Source organism: Natrix helvetica, assembly GCF_964273705.1.
Source record: "Natrix helvetica genome assembly, chromosome: 1".
In the NCBI taxonomy this organism is placed as follows: domain Eukaryota; kingdom Metazoa; phylum Chordata; class Lepidosauria; order Squamata; family Natricidae; genus Natrix; species Natrix helvetica.
This window is the reverse complement of record NC_138548.1, coordinates 374,812,833-374,834,511: the sequence shown is the minus strand read 5'-3', so window position 1 is coordinate 374,834,511 and position 21,679 is coordinate 374,812,833. Positions and strand designations below refer to the sequence as shown.

General features: G+C 46.6%; 1 protein-coding gene across 1 annotated transcript in view; it reads left to right on the top strand.

The window, feature by feature from the left end:
* The window catches only part of LOC309383753 (alpha-2-macroglobulin-like), an 84,485-nt gene that overhangs the window by 56,500 nt on the left and 6,306 nt on the right, over window positions 1-21,679 (top strand). Inside the window, exons 21-30 of the mRNA XM_081936593.1 lie at window positions 239-360; window positions 1,464-1,515; window positions 6,678-6,761; window positions 7,853-8,029; window positions 9,820-9,904; window positions 12,134-12,290; window positions 15,701-15,775; window positions 18,642-18,807; window positions 20,595-20,824; window positions 21,009-21,221. Of these exons, the coding sequence (XP_081792719.1) occupies window positions 239-360; window positions 1,464-1,515; window positions 6,678-6,761; window positions 7,853-8,029; window positions 9,820-9,904; window positions 12,134-12,290; window positions 15,701-15,775; window positions 18,642-18,807; window positions 20,595-20,824; window positions 21,009-21,221 (1,361 nt within the window). The remainder of the gene's footprint in view (window positions 1-238; window positions 361-1,463; window positions 1,516-6,677; window positions 6,762-7,852; window positions 8,030-9,819; window positions 9,905-12,133; window positions 12,291-15,700; window positions 15,776-18,641; window positions 18,808-20,594; window positions 20,825-21,008; window positions 21,222-21,679) is intronic.

Genomic DNA, 21,679 nt, shown 5'->3' with positions numbered 1-21,679 from the left:
GTCCTTCTTCCAAAGTGGGGACATGCTGAAGACTCACAACGCTTTCAGGATCTGCTGAAAACTAGCTGTATGTTAAAACTGTGTCGCTTTAGTTAGTGCTTAATCTGCTCCAGAAAGCTCCAGTCCACCATTTTTAATAACCAGGAGTCTGTTAGGATTAGCGGCGATCCTTAAGTGGGACACCCTTAAATGCTTGTATAGCATAGTTGTGACCAAGTTGTGACTTTTTTTGTCCTAGGTGAAGTGAATTTCACAGTCAGTGCTGAGGTCCTGAGTTCAGAGGAGCTTTGTGGGAATGAAGTGATGGAAATATCCAGGATAAAGCAAAAAGATGTTGTGATCAAAACGCTTTTAGTTGAGGTATGTGGGACGGCTTAATCATGGACCGGACGTGGTGAGGAACATGCAAAAAAATGCACAAAAGCAATATTCTTTTTTTCAATTGCATTAATCCAATTTTTAGCTGGTCTATTTCTGAAAATGAATTTGGGTCACCAATCCATCTTTCCATTCAATGAGTTCCACTTTCCTAGTGCTATCACTCTCTGTTTCTTCACAACCATTAATAACAATTAACTTCCTTAGTGTTTCTCAATGTTGGCAACTTTAAGATGGGTGAACCCTCCCAGAATTCCTCAGCCATCATGCAGCGTAGCGACTCTGGTTGGGGAATTCTGGGGCTTGAAGTCCACATGATATAAAATGGAGAAACACTAGTCTACCTGTACAAAATAAAACATCAAATCAATAGCACATCTAGCCTGCTAGTTCCCAGATTGTTATATAGCTTACTCAGATTTCATCCGCTGTGATTTCTTTCTTGCTTAGCTCTCATTCCATGGAAAGAGTTGGGAACAAAGAAGAAACATTGAAAACAACATGAAGCTGTTCCCTCTGTTTTTAATAACTTAATCTTTAGCAATATCAATTGCACTTAGAAATATACCACCATCTTTAAGCAGTTTACAATGTCTGCCTATTTCCCCAGGCTGACGTTTTACCTAGAGGTCAGTAAAATGAGAATCTAGGTTCTCATTTTACCGATTTCAGAAGGAAGGAAGATTGACTCAACCTTTACCCAGTGAGAATTGAACTGCTGGCAGTTGGCAGAACTACAATAGCCTGCAATACTGCATTCTCACCACTGCACCACCATGGCTCTATTTTAACTGACCCGACAAAGGGAATCTTCCAGCTCTTGACTTGTATCTCAGAATTGGATTCACTATAAGAGAAGTTCAGGAAATACTGTATGTGTTTAGCAGGTCCTCCTGTATTCCTGATACAGAGAAATCACAGTCAATGGCAAACTGCCATAGTTGATTATAAGGTTCTCTAGATTCTAATTTGTCTTCACCACTTCATCTCTGTTTGTTCTCCTTTGCATGTATTTCTGCCGCTTTGCATTTAGCGTTTCCAGTACTCATCCCTAACTTTCCCCTTTTCCTTCTTTTCTGGTGAAGCCTGAAGGGATCGAGAAAGAGGTGGTCTTCAACTCTCTTGTCTGTTCACAAGGTATGGCTGCTCCTTCAAGGTGCTTCTTCTCCATCACAGCATTAAATGGACGAGGATGATTTGCTTTAGAGCAGAGGGCCCCCAAAATGTTAGCCCCCTTTCTGGTAATATGGAGGAATTTTAAAGTTTCTTTAAGTGAGCTGTATACAAAAATAGTTAATATTTGCTAAATAGTGAATAGTTAAGTGCTTAAAGAAACTTGCTTTCCTAGCTGGAATCTAAAAAGTGAGAACAATTAACTAGTGAAACAATTTGCCTTCGGTGCTCGATCGCTGGACGTTTGTAAGAAGAGCTCGGACAGCCATTTCTCCAGAATGGTATAAGGCCGTGATGGTGAACCTGTGGCAGGCGTGCCAGAGGTGGCATGCAGAGCCCTCTCTGCGGGCACACGAGCTGTCTTCCCCAGCTCAGCTCCTCTGTGCGTGCGGACACACCATGCAGCCACTGATTTTCGGGTCTCTGCCGTGCATGCATGGGGGGGTTGGGCACATGGAAGACACACATGCACAACTGTGGGGGGGGTGGGGGGTCCGTTTTTCCTCTAAGAAGCCTGGAGGGAGGCCTACTAGGTCCAAAATGGGCCATAAGGGGGGGGTCACATGTACATATACAGGGGGCAGGGGTAGCGTGGGGGTCACATGTGAATGTGGGGGAGTCATGGGCACATACACGGGGGTAGGGCGTGTGGGGGCCATGTATGCATTGCATTATGGGTGCAGGTGCGAGCGCACGCTTTGGGCACACGATGACCGAAAGATTGGCCATCACTGGCATAGGGTCTCCTGCTTGAGCAGGAGATTGAACTAGAACAGGAGTCCACATACCCCCAGTCTGTGACTCGGTGCCAGGCCATGAACCATTTGGAACTGGGCTGCGAAAGCGACGGCCAAACCTGCATGTGTGTGCAGCTCCATTCGTGCGAACTGTGGGCACACATCCCCGCCGCTTGTGGAAATGGATTTGTGCGTGCGCACACTCACCCAACGCTCCCACGGAACCATCCTCTCTCCTTCCCACCTTCCCCCCCTCCCCAAATCCTCTAAGCCAGAAAAGTTGGGGAGGGACCCTGGACTTAGAAGACTTCCACGGACCCTTCCAACTCTGTTATTCTGCATTCTAAGGAATTTGGGGTGGGGTGGGGAAGCATTTGTAGGAGACAACTGCAATTTGATGTATTTTGACAGCAGGAGGAAATGCTTGAGATTGAAATCAGAGGATCCACCAATCGGAAAATCCACTTTTAATTGAGGCGGTTTAGAGGGTTTGAGATTGGTTTTTTTAAAGACCCTGGAATGTCTCAGTGTGACATTATTGTAGGATTTGATCTCCTTTTGTTCTGGATACCCCAACTGAGATACGAACCCTGTAGGGCAGTGATGGCTAACCTTTTTGATGTTGGGTGCCAAAAATGTGAGCATGTGTGTGCAACAGCGTGTGCCAGCACCCATAATGAAAAGCACCCCCCCACATGCTACACCCCCCCCTCACACGCCACACTGCTCGCCTCCAAGCTCAGCTTGTTATTTCCTCCGGGAGGGAGAGGGAGGTCGATTTCGCCCTCCCCAGGCTCCAGGAATGTCTCTGGAGCCTGGGAGGGTGAAAATGGCCTCTTCCAGCCCTCCTGGGAGGCCGAAAATCAGCTGGTCGGCACATACATATGTACTGGAGCTGACGGCTCGCGTGCCAGCAGATATGACTCTGCGTGCCACCTGTGGCACACGTGCCAGAGCTTTGCCATCACGGCTGTAGGGCTTCTAGCACCATCTGTTGTGGCGCAGCAGGAGCCATTGCCGTTGCCACTAGACTCCGAGAGTGAGGGTCCCTATGAGTCAGCTCAGGAGGATGTGGAGGACCCTGGACAGGGTTCCGACTCGGAGCAGGGATCGGAGAGTCTGGTGGGCCACCAGGAGGCGCCTGAGGCATGGAGCAGTGGTGAGAGCCAGAGGAGGGGGGCTCCTGATGCCATGCCTTGGAGCAGTGGGGAGGAGTCACAAGACAGTGAGTCAGAGATTAACAGGGAGTTCCTGGATGCCCGTTATCACCGTGCCCATAGACGCAAGGAGCGAGGGCGCAATTATCGGCGGTAAGGGCTCTCAGCTGCTGATCAGGAGACTCCTCTTCAGGCTATAAAAGGGTTGACTGTGCATACGCCCTTTGCAGCAGTCAACAAAGAACTCCTGCAAAAAGTTTTGGTCTTAATAATTTAATTTTAATTTAATTTAATTTAATGCTTCTAGACCGCCCCCTCTCCCGAAAGGGACTCGGGGCGGTGTACAGTTCATACAAAATATATCAGATACAATAAAATTAAGTATGTACAGTTGACAGTTGACATGGAGGAGGTTAGAATGACATTAAAAGAACTGTACAAAGCAGATTAAAATAAGTTCAAACCCCTAAAAACAAATACAGTGAATTAAAAAACCCCTAAAATAACCAGATATAGTGCGTTTGCCAGGAGGGACAGTTGAATTATGCCAGGCCTGCTAATCGGAACAGGTGAGTCTTCAGTTTTTGCCGGAAGGAGCGGAGGTCAGAAGTGGTTCTATTGTCGGGGGGGAGGTCATTCCAGAGGGTTGGGCCCATCACAGAGAAGGCCCTACTCCTCGGTGTCGCCCGCCGGCATTGTCCAGTGGATGGCACCAGGAGAAGTCCCTCCCTGTGTGAGCGTATTGGCCGCAGGGATGTATGTGGGAGGATGCGATCCCGCAAGTAACTAGGTCCCGTGCCATGGAGCGCTTTAAAGATGGTAATCAGCACCTTGAAACGCACCCGGAAAACCACAGGTAGCCAATGCAGCTCGCGCAGGAGAGGTGTTATGTGGGAGTACCTCGTACTCCCCATCACAGCCCGCGCGGCTGCATTCTGAACTAACTGCAGTCTCCGGGCGCGTCCCAAGGGCAGCCCCATGTAGAGAGCGTTGCAGTAATCCAGGCGGGACGTCACCAGCGCATGAGTGACCGTGCGTAGGGCATCCCGGTCCAGTAGGGGGCGCAATTGGCGCACCAGGCGAACCTGGTGGAACGCCCCCCTTGCCACGGCCGCCACATGGTCATCCATTGACAGCCGGGCATCAAGGAGGACGCCCAAATTGCGCGCCCGTTCCACAGGGGGCAATTGCTCGCCCCCTATGGCCAGCGATGGAATCAGCTGGCTGAATCGAGGTGCCGGTAGCCACAGCCACTCAGTCTTGGAGGGGTTGAGTTTAAGTCTGTTGTCCCCCATCCAGACCCCGACGGCCTCCAAACACCGGGACATTACTTCGACAGCCTCGTTGGGGTGGTTTGGAGTTGAAATATACAGCTGAGTATCATCAGCGTAGAGGTGATACTCAACCCCAAAACCACGGATGATCTCACCCAGCGGCTTTACATATGTGTTGAACAGGAGAGGCGAGAGGACCGACCCCTGTGGCACCCCACAAGTGAGTGGCCTCGGGGTCGACCTCTGTCCCCCTGTCAACACACATTGCCTCCGGTCGGAGAGGTAGGAGCCGAACCACCGCAAAACGGTACCTCCGACTCCCATCCCCTCCAACCGGCGCAATAGGATACCATGGTCGATGGTATCAAAAGCCGCCGAGAGGTCTAATAGGACCAGGATAGAGGAACAACCTCTATCTCTGGCCCTCCAGAGATCATCAACCAACGCGACCAAGGCTGTCTCTGTGCTGTGCCCAGGTCGGAAGCCGGACTGGCGTGAGTCTAGATACTCGGATTCGTCAAGGTGTCGTGGAAACTGCTGGGCCACCACATTCTCAACAACCTTCGCTAGAAACGGAAGGTTGGAGACTGGACGATAGTTAGCTAGCTCCATTGGGTCGAGTGAGGGCCTCTTAAGTAAGGGCCTCACCACCGCCTCTTTCAAGGCGGTTGGTAAGGATCCCTCACCCAATGAGGCATTCACCAGGCCCAGAAGCCAGCCTCGTGTCACCTCCCAAGATGCCAGTACCAACCAGGAGGGACACGGGTCCATTAAACATGTGGTGGGTCGCAGCCGTCCATGCAACCTATCTAAATCCTCGGGGGCAACAGAATCAAACTCCTCCCAGGATGGTCTCACAAGACTCGCTGTTGGCGGCTCGTCTGGTCCACTGAGTGGGGCCCATCCGCTCCGGATCTGAGCGACTTTGTCCTGCAGATATTCCCCAAATTCCTCTGCTCTGCCCTGTAAAGGTGCCCCCTGCGTCCCCTGTGACAAGAGGGAGCGGGTCACCCTAAACAGGGCAGCAGGGCGGTTATCCGCGGACGCAATAAGGGTGGCACAATATCTACGTTTGGCCGCCCTTAATGCCACCAGGTAGGTCCGCAAGTAGGATCTTACCTGTGTTCGATCAGATTCGGAGCGTGAGGACCTCCACCTGCTCTCTAGTAATAATAATAATAATAATAATAATAATAATAATAATAATAATAATAATAATAATAATAATAATAATAATAATAATAATAATAATAATAATAATAATAAATAACAATAAATTTAATTTGTTAGCCGCTCCCTCTCCAAAAGGACTCGGGGCGGCGTACAATAAAAAACCCATACAAATATACATATACATACAATACATATACACATACATACAAACACATACACGTACATGTACATGGAGGAGGTAACAATCGTTAAATGCATACAATAATAATAATAGAATTAAAATTAACAATTAAAATACCCTCAGTTAAAATTCCAAATTTAAAAAAGACTGTCAGGAGCAATGGGATAAACTATGGTTGAGCCAGGCAAGCTAATTGGAAGAGGTGGGTCTTGAGCTTTACACGGAAGGAGCGGAGATCGGAGGTAATCCTGATGTCAAGGGGGAGGTCATTCCACAGGGCTGGGCCCATCACAGAGAAGGCTCTGCTCCTAGGCGTCGCCCCCCGACACTGTTTGGTGGACGGCACCTGGAGAAGTCCCTCTCTGTGCGAGCGGATTGGTCGTAGGGATGTATGGGGTAGGATGCGATCCCGAAAATGTAGCAGGCTGGATAGCTGCTTTCGTGTCTTGTATTTGTGAGCTTTGTCGTGGTGGTTTACTGCCACGGAACTTTCTGTCTGTCTGTGGAATAGACCTTGTTAATTCGTATTGTTCCGGAGCGTGTTCTGTGTGGGCGAAGGAGGAAGGGGGGTCAGAACAACCATCTATGTTCTGTTTTCTTCCAGGAGACGTACAATCAGTACCTCTTTCTTTGAAGGTGCCAGAAAATGTTGTGGAAGGCTCCGCCAGGGCGACTTTTTGTGTGCTTGGTAAGTATAGGAACACTCCTCCTAGCTCTTCAAACCCCCTTCCCTTCCTTTTCTCTCTCTCTACTTTTGGTGTTCCAGATGTTATGCTTCTACCTCCTCTGCCTCACCTGCCTTATTAAATGATCAAATCGAATGTGATCTTACAGATCATTTATTGCCGTTCAGTGCAGGTTGCAGTTCAGCATTTCTGACAGCCTCTGGCTGAAGACCTTCCTTGCTGAAGGATAACTTGCCACTTCAGGATAACTTCCACTGGCTGGCAGCTGATGTTCACCTGACATCAAAGCTGAACCTTCTTCTTTGTAGCTTTACCAGTGGGATGTTTTGCCTCTAGAGATTGTAGGTGCTCCATCACTGGAGATTTTAAAAATAATATTGGACACCCACCTGTGAAACGGTATAGGGTCTCCTTCTTGAGGTTGGACTCGGAGACCTCCAAGGTCCCTTCCAATTCTGTTATTTTACAGAGTGAATCTTTGCTGATTAAAATGTCAAAGGTTATCAGACTCTGCTTCGTTGGCCACTGTTGCAGAGGTGGTATTCACACCGGTTCGTGCGGACCAGAAGTGGCGGGGGTGAGAGGCTCCGCCTACCCACCCTGACGTCACCATGCACACAGAAGGTTCTGTGCATGCCCAGCTATGCTGCATGCAAGCGAAGCGAGCGCACAGGTCCGTGCGCTCCCGCTACCGAATCGGTAGCAAAGATAAGAAGATTTCATGCCTGCACTGTTGGACAGATTGCTGAACTGGATAGTCCTTGGCTTGATCTCCTTAGAACCATTCTATCTGGAAGTTTCCGCTTTGGTCATTTAGAGGTGAGCAACATAAGCTCTCACAGGGTCAGGCTTAGATGTCTTTTGCCAACTCTCCACAAGCAATGTCAACAGTGTCATTTAAACTATATCTGCCTTGGGAATGGTCAGAAGCATCCTCCTAAATGTCCATTCTTCTACAGCTGTGTCATTTTCTTCTAGAGTTATCTGGTTTCTTCTTCAGAGGTTCTGGACTTGAGCTTCCCAACCCACAACACACCCATTCCAAAATCTTCTAATGACCCCTATTTTCCATCCACTGCTTTCTCTATTGCAGGGGACATTCTAGGGGGAGCGATAAAGAACCTCAATCAGCTTCTCAAGATGCCCTACGGCTGTGGGGAGCAGAACATGGCCCTCTTTGCCCCCAATATCTACATCCTGAACTATCTCAATAAGACTGGACAACTGACCGAGGAAATCAAATCCAAGGCCATTGGATATTTAGTGACAGGTGAGAAGCATCCCAGGACAGTCCCACATGAATTCTCCCTTGTTTTCTTACTGAGGTTAGGAACTTTCAAAGACTTGATCCACAGATTGGCCACTGGTATTGATTAAGGAAGGGGTGCAATAGCCTAGTGGTTAAGCCTCTGGGTTTTGAAGGCTGGTAGTTTGAGACCCACCCAAGGACCACATGACAGAATGAACTCCCATTCCTGCTGACTTAGCAGTTTGAAAGCATGCAGCTGCAAGTAGATAAATAGGCAGCACTTCAGCGGGAAAGTAACAGCGTTCAGTGTGTCTCAGCATATAGCCATGTTGGCCACATGACCTTGGGAGTATCTTCTGACAATGAGGATGTCAACGTCCCAACTGACAAGCCCAACCAAGGCAAGCACGTTTGAAACCTGCCAATGTCTCAAAGCAAAACTGTATTGAGTACATCATTTTGGCACCATTGAAGGCAAAACCAGTTCTACCTAATTCCTGCACAACCCACATAGTTCAATATGAAATTCCCTCTCCCCACTATTTGTGCAGTTCACATTGTCCAATTGAGTGTTTTTGTATTGTTATGAGAAAGAGTCTTTGGATTTGGCTAACACCTGCAAGTGCACCCTTGATGCCTCTCCTCTTCGAAGTTTGGAGTCTGAATTCTTTCTCACCCGTCCCTCCCCGCTTGTTTGTTGGCAAGCCGAGAAGCGATAATGGTTGCAACAGCATAATAGCAATAGCGCTTAGACTTGTATACCACTTCACACTGCTTTTACAGCCCTCTCTAAGTGGTTTACAGAGTCAGCCTGTAACAGCCCCAACAATCTGGCTCCTCATTTTACCCACCTCAGAGGGATGGAAGCCTGAGTAAACCTTGAGTCTGGTGGGAATCGAACTGCCAAGCTGCTGGCAGCCGGCAATCAGCAGAAGTAGCCTGCAGTACTGCATTCTAACCACTGTGCCACTGCATGCTGTGAGTTTGACAGTTGGATCTCTTGCTAGGAAAGGGAGATCAGCACCGTCCCCTAGAGTCAGACATGGCTGGGCAGGGGAACTTTGCTCTTTATTGATTAAGGAGGTTGTAAATTACTGTATTTTTTGGACTAATGCACCGGAATATAAGACGCACCAAGATTTTGAAGAGGTAAAAACAAAAACAAAACTTTTTGCCCTCCCCGGCCCCCAGGAGCACTTTGCAGGCCTCCCAAACCCTCTGCACATCCATTTTAGTGAAAAACAGGATGTGTGGAGCGGGGTTTCAAAAACCCAAAAATGCTGTATTAGTGTATAAGATGCACCCTGATTTTCACCCTCTTTTTGGAGGGGTGGTGGGGAAGGTGCATCTTATACTCCAAAAAAATATGGTTGGTCAGATTTGATTGGCGGAGTCAAATGTGGAACCCTTCAACTGTTGGAAAGAGGGAGGGCAGGAACCGTGCAGAAAGGAGCAATCAAAAACCTTTCCTTTGTATTATCCTGGAGTAGCTGAGAAATGCCCGGGAAGAAATTGGAAATATAAGGTCAATTGGAACCAGCTGGAAAGGAATGCATCCTGCAGATACTCTGAAATTTGTACAATCTCATAGGACAGTGCTGTTTGTTGGGAAAAGAAGCTGTAGCCAAGCACAGTCGTTGATGCTTAACTTGTAGTTTGGGTGGGTTCTGGCCATCAATCATCCCTAACTGGTTTAATCCCATTTCAGAATCAAATTGACTTGGCTAGTTGAACAAGCGTGTTGAATTGCATTTGAAAGGGGTTTTGCACATTTTTCTCTGGCTGCCACTCATGTTCATCTTCTGCTTCAGGCTATCAGAGGCAACTAAACTACAAGCATTATGACGGTTCCTACAGCACCTTTGGAGAAGGGAGGTCAGAGATAGGAAATACCTGGTGAGATTTCTTTGTTCTATGGAAAAATATTTCTCAGTGTTGCTGTTCCTCTCCCCTTCCCACTAACAGCAAGAAGCTACTCTCTTTATCTGAAAATAAGACCTCCCCGGATAATAAACTCAATCGGGCTTTTGAGCACATGCGCTAAAATAAACCCTCTTCTGAAAATAAGCCCTCCCTGAAAATATTGTGCTATAGCAGCAGCCATGAGGTGACCATGCTCAATGCCTCCTGCACCTCAAAAATAATAAAACCTCCTGGAAAACAAGACCAAGCGCTTATTACGGGGCTCCAAAGAAAATAAGACCCTGTCTTATTTTCGAGGAAACGCAGTAAGAGTGTTGAACCTTGGTAGCACTTGGAATAGGAGACCATCAGAAAATTAGACGGCCAAGAGCTACAGTAGGAAGTTAGAAAAAAACTTTGCGTCAACTCATAAAGCATTTGCATTCTGTTATCAAATTGCCATGGTGAGGAAAGGAGCAGTATGCATACCACGCATACCTTCAGCTAGAGTCGGTTCTCAGATTACTAGAGCAGGCTTGTGAGGTGTGCACCTCATTGGAGAACGTGATTTATGACACAGACTGAGGGGAGGGAAGACACGGGGGTAAAGTTCAGCCATAATTTAAATGAGGTCAGATCTAACTGCAATGGGGTGTTGCCGAAAGGATGTTCCTAATAAATGACTGGATTTCTTTTGAAACTTGGCTTGAGGCTCACAAATTAATTAGGGCATCTTTCAGAAACCTGACACTGGATAATGTAATGCTCAAATGGGAATGGAACAACTTGCCACAGCCAACTGTGGCAAACTCACTGCGGCCAACTTGCCACGGCCAACTCACAACAGGGAACTTGCAGCTGGTGAACTTGCCACAGCCAACTTGCTGAAAGACAACTCATTGTGGGACAATTTAACAATTCTATTTAAAATAAATACAAATAAAAATTATTTTAATTTTTGCCATTCACATTTCATTCTGTCCCTCCTTTAGCATCCTTTCTTTAATGATTCTATTCCACCATATCTTTGATATTAGTGTAACTCTTGTCCTGCAGCAAGTTGTCCTGTAGCGAGATGGCTGTGGCGAGTTGGCTGTAATGAGTTGGCCATGGCAGGTTGGTCATGGTGAGCTGGCGGTGGTGAATTGTCATAGACCCTGGTCAAATAGCCTCCATATAAGTAATTTGAGTAAGTGCAATATGAACCAGCAACTCTATCCTTGTGAACTTAGTTGACTGATTGTGGTCAATAAGCAAATCAAACACTATCTTTAAGTGCAACATCACATGGTTGTGATTTGCGATTTCCTGCTGGCTTCCCCATTGACTTTGCTTCTCAGAAATGAAGATTGCAGATGGCAATCACATGACCACAGGAATTCTGGATTGGCCACAACTTTGAGGTCATAAGTCTCGTTCTGCACTGTAGAAACTTCAAAAAGTTGCCGAGTCAGTGGTCATTAAGTGGAGAGCACCTGTATTGTTGCCAAGATAATTACATGGGACACCTAAGTGAAGTCACCAGGAGCTGAACGCAGCTCAAGGAGCTTTAAAAAATTTTTTTTAGAGGAAATGAAACATTCTAAATAAGAGGGGTAATAACTCTGTGAGTGGGGAAGATGCTAGCAGCTTTACTTGGGGGTGAGGGTGTGGAGTGTCCTATCCCTCCCTGCCAAGGCACACACAAAAAACTTTTGACAACATAAGGTGCATGTTAAAAAAAATGCAGGGAACTTTGCAGTCCATAATCCCAACCTCTGAGCATGTTACTGGCAGTCCTTGACTTACGACCACAATTGCGCCCCAAATTTCTGTTGCTTAACTTTTGTTAAGTGAATTTTGCCCCATCGGGCAACTTTTTTTTAAATCACGGTTGTTAAATGAACCGCTGCAGTTGTTAATTTAGTCACACGGTTGTTCAGTGAAATCTGGTTTTTCATGGGCTTCGCTGGTGAGAAGGTCACAAAAGGGGATCACATGACCCCGGGACACTGCGACTGTCGTAAAGGTGAAGCAGCGGTCAAGCATCTGAATTTTGATCATGTCGACTACAGGGATGCTGCAATGTTGTAAGTGTGAAAAACGGTCATAAGTCCCTTATTCTGAGTGAAGCAAACAATTCTTTGTGGACCAAGAAGGCTCCATCCTGAAGAAGACCTCACACTAGGAGACTTGATACAAGGGGGAAATGAAAACTCTCCTGTATTCTGGGTTATTTTGTAGGTTGACCGCTTTTGTGCTGAAGAGTTTCACTCAGGCGGCGCCCTTCATCTCCGTGGACCAAAGACATACCTCCGATGCTCAGAACTTGCTGGCAATGAGGCAGTTGCCAGATGGTTCCTTCCTAAACATGGGGTCTCTGCTGAACAACGCACTAAAGGTACAAGGGGGGGGGGTATTTGTTGGATGATAGTTTTAAGTATGGTTTTGCTGGAAGTAAGGTCAGATCAGGGGCGGGTTCAGGTTGCCAGTTCTAACCTCTTCTATAGAAGAGGTTCCACAAATCTACTAGGCCATTTAGAACCGGTTCCAGCTCCCTCCCCGGCCCGTCTGCACATCATCAAGATGAAGAGCGAGAGGAGGAATTCTCGGAGTTGAAGTCCACAAGTCTTAAAGCTGTCGAGTTTGAACACCCCTGGGTTTTTTTTCTAAAGGGTTAGGGGTGCAAGGGTCTTGTAACTTGACAGCTTTAAGACTTGCACACTTCCATGCCAGAGTTCCTGAGCCAACATGACTGGAGGAGGAATTCTGGGAGTTGAAGTCCACAAGTCTTAAGGCTGTCAATTTTGAACACCCCTGGGGTTTTTTTTCTAAAGGGTTAGGGGTGCAAGGGTCTTGTAACTTGACAGCTTTAAGACTTGCACACTTCCATGCCAGAGTTCCTGAGCCAACATGACTGGAGGAGGAATTCTGGGAGTTGAAGTCCACAAGTCTTAAGGCTGTCAATTTTGAACACCCCTGGGTTTTTTTTCTAAAGGGTTAGGGGTGCAAGGGTCTTGTAAATTGACAGCTTTAAGACTTGCACACTTCCATGCCAGAGTTCCTGAGCCAACATGACTGGAGGAGGAATTCTGGGAGTTGAAGTCCACAAGTCTTAAGGCTGTCAATTTTGAACACCCCTGTGGTTTTTTTTCTAAAGGGTTAGGGGTGCAAGGGTCTTGTAACTTGACAGCTTTAAGACTTGCACACTTCCATACCAGAGTTCCTGAGCCAACATGACTGGAGGAGGAATTCTGGGAGTTGAAGTCCACAAGTCTTAAGGCTGTCAATTTTGAACACCCCTGGGGTTTTTTTTCTAAAGGGTTAGGGGTGCAAGGGTCTTGTAACTTGACAGCTTTAAGATTTGCACGCTTCAAATGCCAAGAGTTTCTGAGCCAACGTTTTGGTTGCTAAGCAAGAGCGTTGTTAAGTGAGTTTCACCACATTTTACAAGTTGGCCACGCCCACTCAGTCACATGGCTGGCAAGCCACTCCCACCCAGTCACAGGACCACAAGCTACTCCCACTCGGTTACATGGATGGCAAGCCACTCCCACAAAGCAGGCCACACCTACAGAAGAGATTCTAAAAAAAAATGTGAAACCCACCGCTGGATCAGAATCAAGTTTCTTTCAGACCAAAAACAATTCAATGGACAAACAATAATCTGGGAAATTTTAAGAAGTGCTTTTCTTGTAGAAAAGGTAAGGTGCCATTATGTAAGAATTCTTGCAATGGCAGTGCATCAAACTCAAAAGCCTTACCTCTAGTGAAATAAATGTTCAGGTTCATGAGTCAGAATTGTACAATAAGCTATGAACCGGGAGTCGCATTCGGGATGGAAGATCTGGTTTCCATCTGTTTCTTGTTTTGGTATTGGATAGATCTGGTATTTTACTATTTTATTTTATTAATTTTGTTTTATTTATTAAAGAAACGTATATGGCTGCCCAACTCATGGCAACGCCTCCCTCCTTTTTTCCTTCTTTCTTTCCTCCCTCCCTCCTTTTCTTCTTCCCTCCCTCCTTTTCTTCCTCCCTCCCTCCCTCCTTTCTTTCCCCAACTTTGCTTCCCTTCTGTTCAGTTTTATATCATGTGGATCAATAGAGTTCTGACTGCCTTTTGATAATTTCTGTCTGACCTTCCCTTGAGTTGGAAAAACAATTTAAAAATAGAGTGGCAGTTTGCTGGGAAAGCTATTGACAAGATTGGGGTTGCCAAAATGATAATGTTCTCACATTGGGGATAAATATTGGATAGTTTAATGATCCATATAGCAGGGGTCTCCAAACGTGACACCTTTTAGACTTGGGGATGCCAACTCCCAGAATTTCCCGACCACCCATATTGCCTAGGCCAGTGATGGCGAACCTTTTTTGGCTCGCGTGCCACAAGTGGGGGGAGCGCAGGGGGGTCGAGTGCGGGCGTGCGGGCACCCATAATGCAACGCGCGACCCCCCCAGTGCCCATGCGTGCAAAACGTGCGACCCCCCCCATTTTTACATGGTTTTTTTTGCCCTCCCCAGGCTCCAGGGGCTTTATAGGAGCCTGGGGAGGGCGAAAAGAGGCTCCCCCGACCCCCGGAGGCCCTCTGGAGGCTTCAGGGACTATCCAGAGGCTTCCCTGAAGCCTTCGGAGCGCTTAAAACCACCCTCCGAGTAAACCGGAAGTGACTTCCGGGTTGCTCGGAGGGTCGTTTTAAGCGCTCCGAAGGCATCTGAGAAGCCTCGGACGGTCCCTGAAGCCTTCGGAACGCTTAAAACGACCCTCCGAGCAACCCGGAAGTCACTTCCGGTTTGCTCGGAGGGTGGTTTTAAGCGTTCCGAAGGCTTCAGGGACGGTCCCTGAAGCCTCCGGGGGGGGGGGCGGGGGAGGCTCTTTTCGCCCTCCCCAGGCTCCTATAAAGCCTCTGGAGTCTGGGGAAGGCGAAAAATAGTTTTTAGAAAGGTGAACTCAGCTGGCCAGCGTGCGCATGCGTGCTGGCCAGCTGACAGGGCAGCGCCTCGCGTGCCCTGACAAATGGCTCCGCGTGCCACAGGTTCGCCATCACAGGCCTAGGCAATTCTGGGAGTTGGAAGTCCACAAGTCTTAAAGTTGCCAAATTTGGAGATCCCTGACAGTATGATTGTGCAAAACACTTCATTTGCATACAGCAGAATTTTCTTTTCTAAGGTTTTTTTTTAATGCAATGGGTGGGCTGGTCCTCTCCTACCCCAAGACTATTAGGCCAACATATGCGGGCTGAAAAATTCCCAATGACGACTAGGTGGCAGCATCGGAGTTCTGCATCCCTTATGGCTTAGCAAATGGCCTTAAGGTATGTTGTAGGAGCTGTACCAGAAGGCAGAAATGGAGATTTATACTGCCCAAAATAAGATGAAGCTTCAACGAAGGGTGGAGACATGGGAGGAGGAGTAACAGCATAGCATTTAGACTTATGTACCACTTCATAGTGCTTTACAGCCCTCTTTAAGTGGTTTTGCAGAGTCAGCATCTTGCCCCCAACAATCTGGCTCCTCATTTTACTGACTGTACTGGAAGGATGGAAGGATGAGTCAATCTTGAGCTGGTCAGGATCGAATTCCTGGCAGTGGGCAGAGTCAGCCTGCAATACTACATTCTAATCTCTGTGCCACGATGGCTCAGGGAAGATGGAGATTGGAAATGTCCTCGAATGGTCGCATCCACATTATGCATAGGCCAGGGGGGAAAAAAACTTGCCTTTGTGTGAGTGTGATGGGATACAGATCTTGGAAAGAGGACTAAAAAGTTGGCAGAAGGGCTGATATCTGCTTGTCTTCCTTCTTCCAGGGTGGAGTTGATGACAGTGTTACTCTTACGGCCTATATCACCATAGCTTTGATGGAAATGCCTCTGCCTCGCTCGGTAAGTAAACATCCTCTGTTAATTTGAATGGGACTCAATGGCTCAGTGGCTAAGACGCTGAGCGTGTCGATCATAAAGGTCAGCAAAATTCGGCAGTTTGAAGCCCTAGCGCCACATACCTGAGTGAGCTCCCGTTATTTGTCCCAGCTTCTGCCAACCTAGCAGTTCAAAAGCACGTAAAAATGCAAGTAGAAAAACAGGAACCACCTTTGGTGGGAAGGTAACAGCGTTCCTTGTGCCTTTGACGTTTAGTCATGCCAGCCACATGACCACAGAGACGTCTTCAGACAGCGCAGGCTGTTTGGCTTAGAAACAGAGATGAGCACCGCCCCCTAGAGTCGGGAACGACTAGCACATATACAATACAATACAATGCAATGCAATGCAATGCAATGCAATGCAATGCAATGCAATACAATACAATACAATACAATACAATAGCAGAGTTGGAAGGGACCTTGGAGGTCTTCTAGTCCAACCCCCTGCCTAGGTAGGAAACCCTATACCGTTCCAAACAAATGGCTATCCAACATCTTCTTAAAGACTTCCAGTGTTGGGGCATTCACAACTTCTGGAGGCAAGCTGTTCCACTGATTAATTGTTCTAACTGTCAGGAAATTTCTCCTCAGTTCTAAGTTGCTTCTCTCCTTGATTAGTTTCCACCCATTGCTTCTTGTTCTACCCTCAGGTGCCTTGGAGATTAGTTTGACTCCCTCTTCTTTGTGGCAACCCCTGATGTAATCACATGACGTATTAATGCCGCTTTATAAACCTTAGTAAGGCTACACCTGGAATACTGCATCCAGTTTTGGTCATCACATTACAAAAAAGATGTTGAAACTGTGGAAAAAGGGCAAAGAAGAGCAACTAACATGATTAAAGACCTGTAGGTTAAAACTTAGGAAGAACGAATGCAGTATTTGTTTTTTTAGCTAGTTTAGAAAAAAGAAGGACTAGGGGTAATATGATAGCAGTGTTCCAGTATTTGAGGGGTTGCCCCAAAGAGGATGGAGTCAATTTATTTTCCAAAGCACCGGAGGGCAGGACAAGAAACAATGAAGGGAAACTAATCAGCATAGAAACAATCTGGAATTACGGAGAAAATTCCTAACACAAGAACAATTACCCAGTGGAACAGCTTGCCTCCAGAAATCATGGGTGCTGCCACTGCATTAATTTGTTTGCTAGCTGAACTGAAAGAGTTACAGCGCAGGTCATAAGCTTTATCAGCAATGATTTATTGCACATGCTTAACATGTTTATATACATCACACATTCCAGAGACTTCTTCCCTTTTGATCTTTGTCTGTCTGCCAGGAAGCTGGGAGACAAACTGCTTCTGCCAAAATGTAACAATTAGATAGATTTGTTTTATTTCTATTTTCTTATTTTTGTATTAAAAGTTTGTTTTTCATTAGAACACGTTTTCGGGTTTTATTTATTTTTCGCTTCTTGAAGAATATGCCTGTTTGGAAAAGCCACGGTCTAAGCCTCATTAGTTCAGGGTGAAATATTTCCCCTGACAGGTGCTCCATCACTGAAGGTTTTTAAGAAGAGATTGAGCAACCATTTGTTTGAAATAGAATAGAATAGAATAGAATAGAATAGAATAGAATAACAGAGTTGGAAGGGGCCTTGGAGGTCTCCTAGTACAATCCCCTACTTAGGGAGGAAACCCTACATCACTTCAGACAAATGGTTATCCAACATCTTCTTAAAAACTTCCAGTGTTGTAGCATTCACAACTTCTGGAGGCAAATTGTTCCTCTGATTAATTGTTCAAACTGCCAGGAAAGTTCTCCTTAGTTCTAAGTTGCTTCTCTCCTGGATTAGTTTCCACCCATTGCTTCTTGTTCTGCCCTCAGGTGCTTTGGAAAATAGCTTGACTCCCTCTTCTTTGTGGCAACCCCTGAGATATTGGAACACTGCTATCATGTCTCCCCTGGTCCTTCTTTTCATTAAAGTAGACACACCCAGTCCCTGATATGGTATGGGGTTATATGTATATAATGGTATAAGGTTTTCTGCTTGAGCCGAGGTTTGTACTAGAAGGCCACCAAGATCTATTCTGATTGAATTATGGGCAGGGAGTGGGAAAGATAGTAGTAACTGTGAAAGGGATCTTGGAGTCCTAGTGGACAACCATTTAAATATGAGCCAGCCGTGTGCAGCAGCTGCCAAAAAAGCCAAGACAGTCCTAGGCTGCATAAATAGAGGGATAGAATCAAGATCACGTGAAGTGTTAATACCACTTTATAATGCCTTGGTAAGGCCACACTTGGAATACTGCATTCAGTTCTGGTCGCCACGATGTAGAAAAGATGTGGAGACTCTAGAAAGAGTGCAGAGGAGAGTAATAAAGATGATTAGGGCACTGGAGACTAAAACATATGAAGAATGGTTGCAGGAACTGGGTATATCTAGCTTAAGAGCAAGAAGGACTAGGAGAGACATGATAGCAGTGTTCCAATATCTATGGGGTTGCCACAAAGAAGAGGGAGTCAAACTATTCTCCAAGGCACCTGAGGGTAGAACAAGAAGCAATGGGTGGAAACTAATCAAGGAGAGAAGCAACTTAGAACTGAAGAGAAACTTCCTGACAGTTAGAACAATTAATCAGTGGAACAGCTTGCCTCCAGAAGTTGTGAATGCCCCAACACTGGAAGTCTTTAAGAAGATGTTGGATAACCATTTGTCTGAAACGGTATAGGGTTTCCTGCCTAGGCAGGGGGTTGGACTAGAAGACCTCCAAGGTCCCTTCGAACTCTGCTATTGTATTGTAAGATCTGGATCCAAAAGAAACCAACTTCTGTGAACCCATCAGGTTTTTGTAAATTGCCTGCCTCATGTTTCTCCCCCACGGCAGCACGCTATGGTACAAAGTGCCTTGCACAACTTGGAGATGGCGGCCCAGGAGGAAGAGAAGCCCGTTTACCTTCAGGCTCTGATGGCGTACGCCTTTACTCTGGCAGGGAATGAGGAGAAGAGGCAAGAAATGTTGGACTCCCTTCAGAAACTAGCTGTGAAGGAAGGTAAGTGTTGTGGCCCGACAGCTGCCAGAGAAGCTGGTGGCAGACTCGAACGGAGAGGAGGTTGGGGAGGAACTTGGGCCAGTCCTGGAGTCTGGGGAAGGCTCTAATGGGTGCTCTGCGTCAGAGGCAGAGATGGGTCCAGGGCTGTCCAACATTTATCAGCTACCTTTGGAGTCGGAGATAAGTGAGGCAGAAGAACAGCTGGAGCCTGTTCCCAATGTGTGTATGCGTAGAGCTGTCAGGAGAAGGGAACAATTAAGGAACAGAGGTCGACTCGGGAGTAAAGGCGCCAGGGGACACTGAATGGCCCCTCCCATAGGGAATAAATAGGAGCAAAGTGGGAGTGGTGTTTGCAGGAGACAATTAATTCACTTATTATTGTGAAGATTTGCTCATCCGAGCTTGTGCCTCAAAGATCATAAAGTGAGGCGGAACTCACTTAACAGCAGTCTCACTTATGGTCATAAACCGAGGACTATGGGAAGAGGTAAAAAAAAAAGAATGAACTCATGGAATTTACACATGAAATATGTAACATGCCCCCCCCCCCGCACGTTATTTTTTGTTGTTGTTGTTTATCCGTAACCATTTTAATCTGCTTTTCACTAAAACTATTCCACAATTCCTGGCATTACAACAAGACCCTCTGATCCTCCATTAAGGGATTCCAGATTTGGGGAAAGGAGTGGATAATGCAGAGAGTAAGAAGGATAAAAGGGACGTGGTGGATCAGTGGCTAAGACGCTGAGCTTGTTGATCGAAAGATCAGTGGTTCGAATCCCTAGTACCGCATAATGGAGTGAGCTCCCGTTACTTGTCCCAGCTTCTGCCAACCTAGCAGTTCGAAAGTATGTAAAAATGCAAGTAGAAAAAATAGGAACCACCTTTGGTGGGAAGGTAACAGCTTTCCGTGTGCCTTGGGCATAGTTATGCCATCCACATGACCACAGAGACGTCTTCAGACAGCGTGGCTCTTCGGCTTTAAAACAGAGATGAGCACCACCCCTTAGAATCAGGAATGAGTAGCACATATGTGCGAGGGGAAGCTTTACCTTTACCTTAAGGATAATCTTGATGGAAATATGCAAGAACCATTACTCAAGTAAAAGGGACTGAAACCCTTTTTAAATCCAGAGCAATGATACAACATTTGGAAGCAGTTTGGACAGACACTGCCCTGATTCACTGGATGTAAGAAGAGGAGAAGCACAATTAGACTTCAAAGATTATGAGGGTCCTTGGTGCTCTACCTTTTCTTGCAGAAGTTTCAGTATCAAACTAGTAGCATCACCAGATTATGTAATTGGAGCCCGCCTCAATATAGATACTTTTAGCTTTCCTGGGGAGTTGATTTCCTGGTCTGATCTATATGCTGGGCTAACAAATACTAAAATATTTGGAGGGCTGGGCAATTAATGGTGGGCCAAGCTTCAGCTATGGTACTTAAGGTTGGAAACTAACCAAGGAGGGAAGCAACTTAGAACTAAGGAGAAATTTCCTGACAGTGAGAACCATAAACCAATAGAACGACTGGTGAGTGCTCCATCATTGGAGGCTTTTAAGAATAGATTGGATAGCCATTTATTTAAAATGGTATAGGAGTTCCTACTTGAGCAAGGGGTTAGACTAGAAGACCCTAAAGGTCCCTTCACTCTGTTATTCTGTTATACTGTTAAGTGCAATAAAATGTCCTTGAGAAGCCAAAGATACTTGGCCAATGTTGGAGGCCTCTGGTGTGTCCTGAATGGGGCAACCCAATGCTAAAACCCTTCATTCTCTTTCTGAAGAGGATGGCTCCATCCACTGGGAGAGACCTGAGAAGCAAAAGAAGACACTCGATCTTCCATACTACCACCCCCGCGCTCCCTCTGCCGAGGTAGAGATGACCTCCTACGTTCTCCTTGCTTACGTGGCCAAAGAACCTTCCCCTTCCCAGGAAGAATTAACGACAGCAACTGCCATCGTCAAATGGTTGACCAACCAACAGAATCCCAATGGAGGATTCTCTTCTACACAGGTACGTTGTCTCCCCACAGATTCTCGGAGGATACTTGGAAGATGCTCTAATACTCCCTGCACCAACTTGATGGACTTGATGTTTTCCCCGTTGTATCCTCCAGTTGTACTGAGTCTTAATTCCCAGGATTCCAGCTGTGGTGTGTCATCCAAGAAAGATGTCCTAGCTTTGCGTTCTCTTGCAGGATACAGTCGTGGCTCTGCAGGCCCTCTGCCAGTACAGGACACTTACTTATTCCAAGGACGGAGTTGGCGCCAAAGTGACCTTGACTTCTGGAGATGTTGTCCTAAGAAAATTCCATGTAGACAGCACCAACTCTCTGCTGCTCCAGTGCCAAGATCTGCCCTCAGTGCCAGGGGACTACACGGCTGAGGTGACCGGTTGCGTCTTTATGCAGGTGAGTCTCCTGAGCCATCTGCTGGAGAAGAAAATTGCTTTCCATCGCCTGTAAAAACTGCTTGAACAGATTGAAAAGGTTTTCAGGTGATCCTCGACTGACAAGCATTCATTTAGTGACCATTTGAAGTTACAAAGACACTGAAAAAAAATGTACTCATGACCGTTTTCCGCACTTGTGATCGTTGCAGCTTCCCTGCGGCCACACGATCAAATTTTGGTTGCTTGGCAACTGGTTCACTTTTATGACCGTTGCAGTGTCCCCAGGGTCACATGATCATCTTTTGCAACCTTCTGACAAGCAAAGTCAACGGGGAAGCCAGATTCACTTAACAACTGCACTGATTCACTTAGCAACCGTGGCAAAAAAAGGGTGCCTGAAATGGGGCAAAATCCACTTAACTTGCTTGTCTTGCTCAGCCACAGAAATTTGAGGCTCAGTTGTGGTCGTAAGTCGAG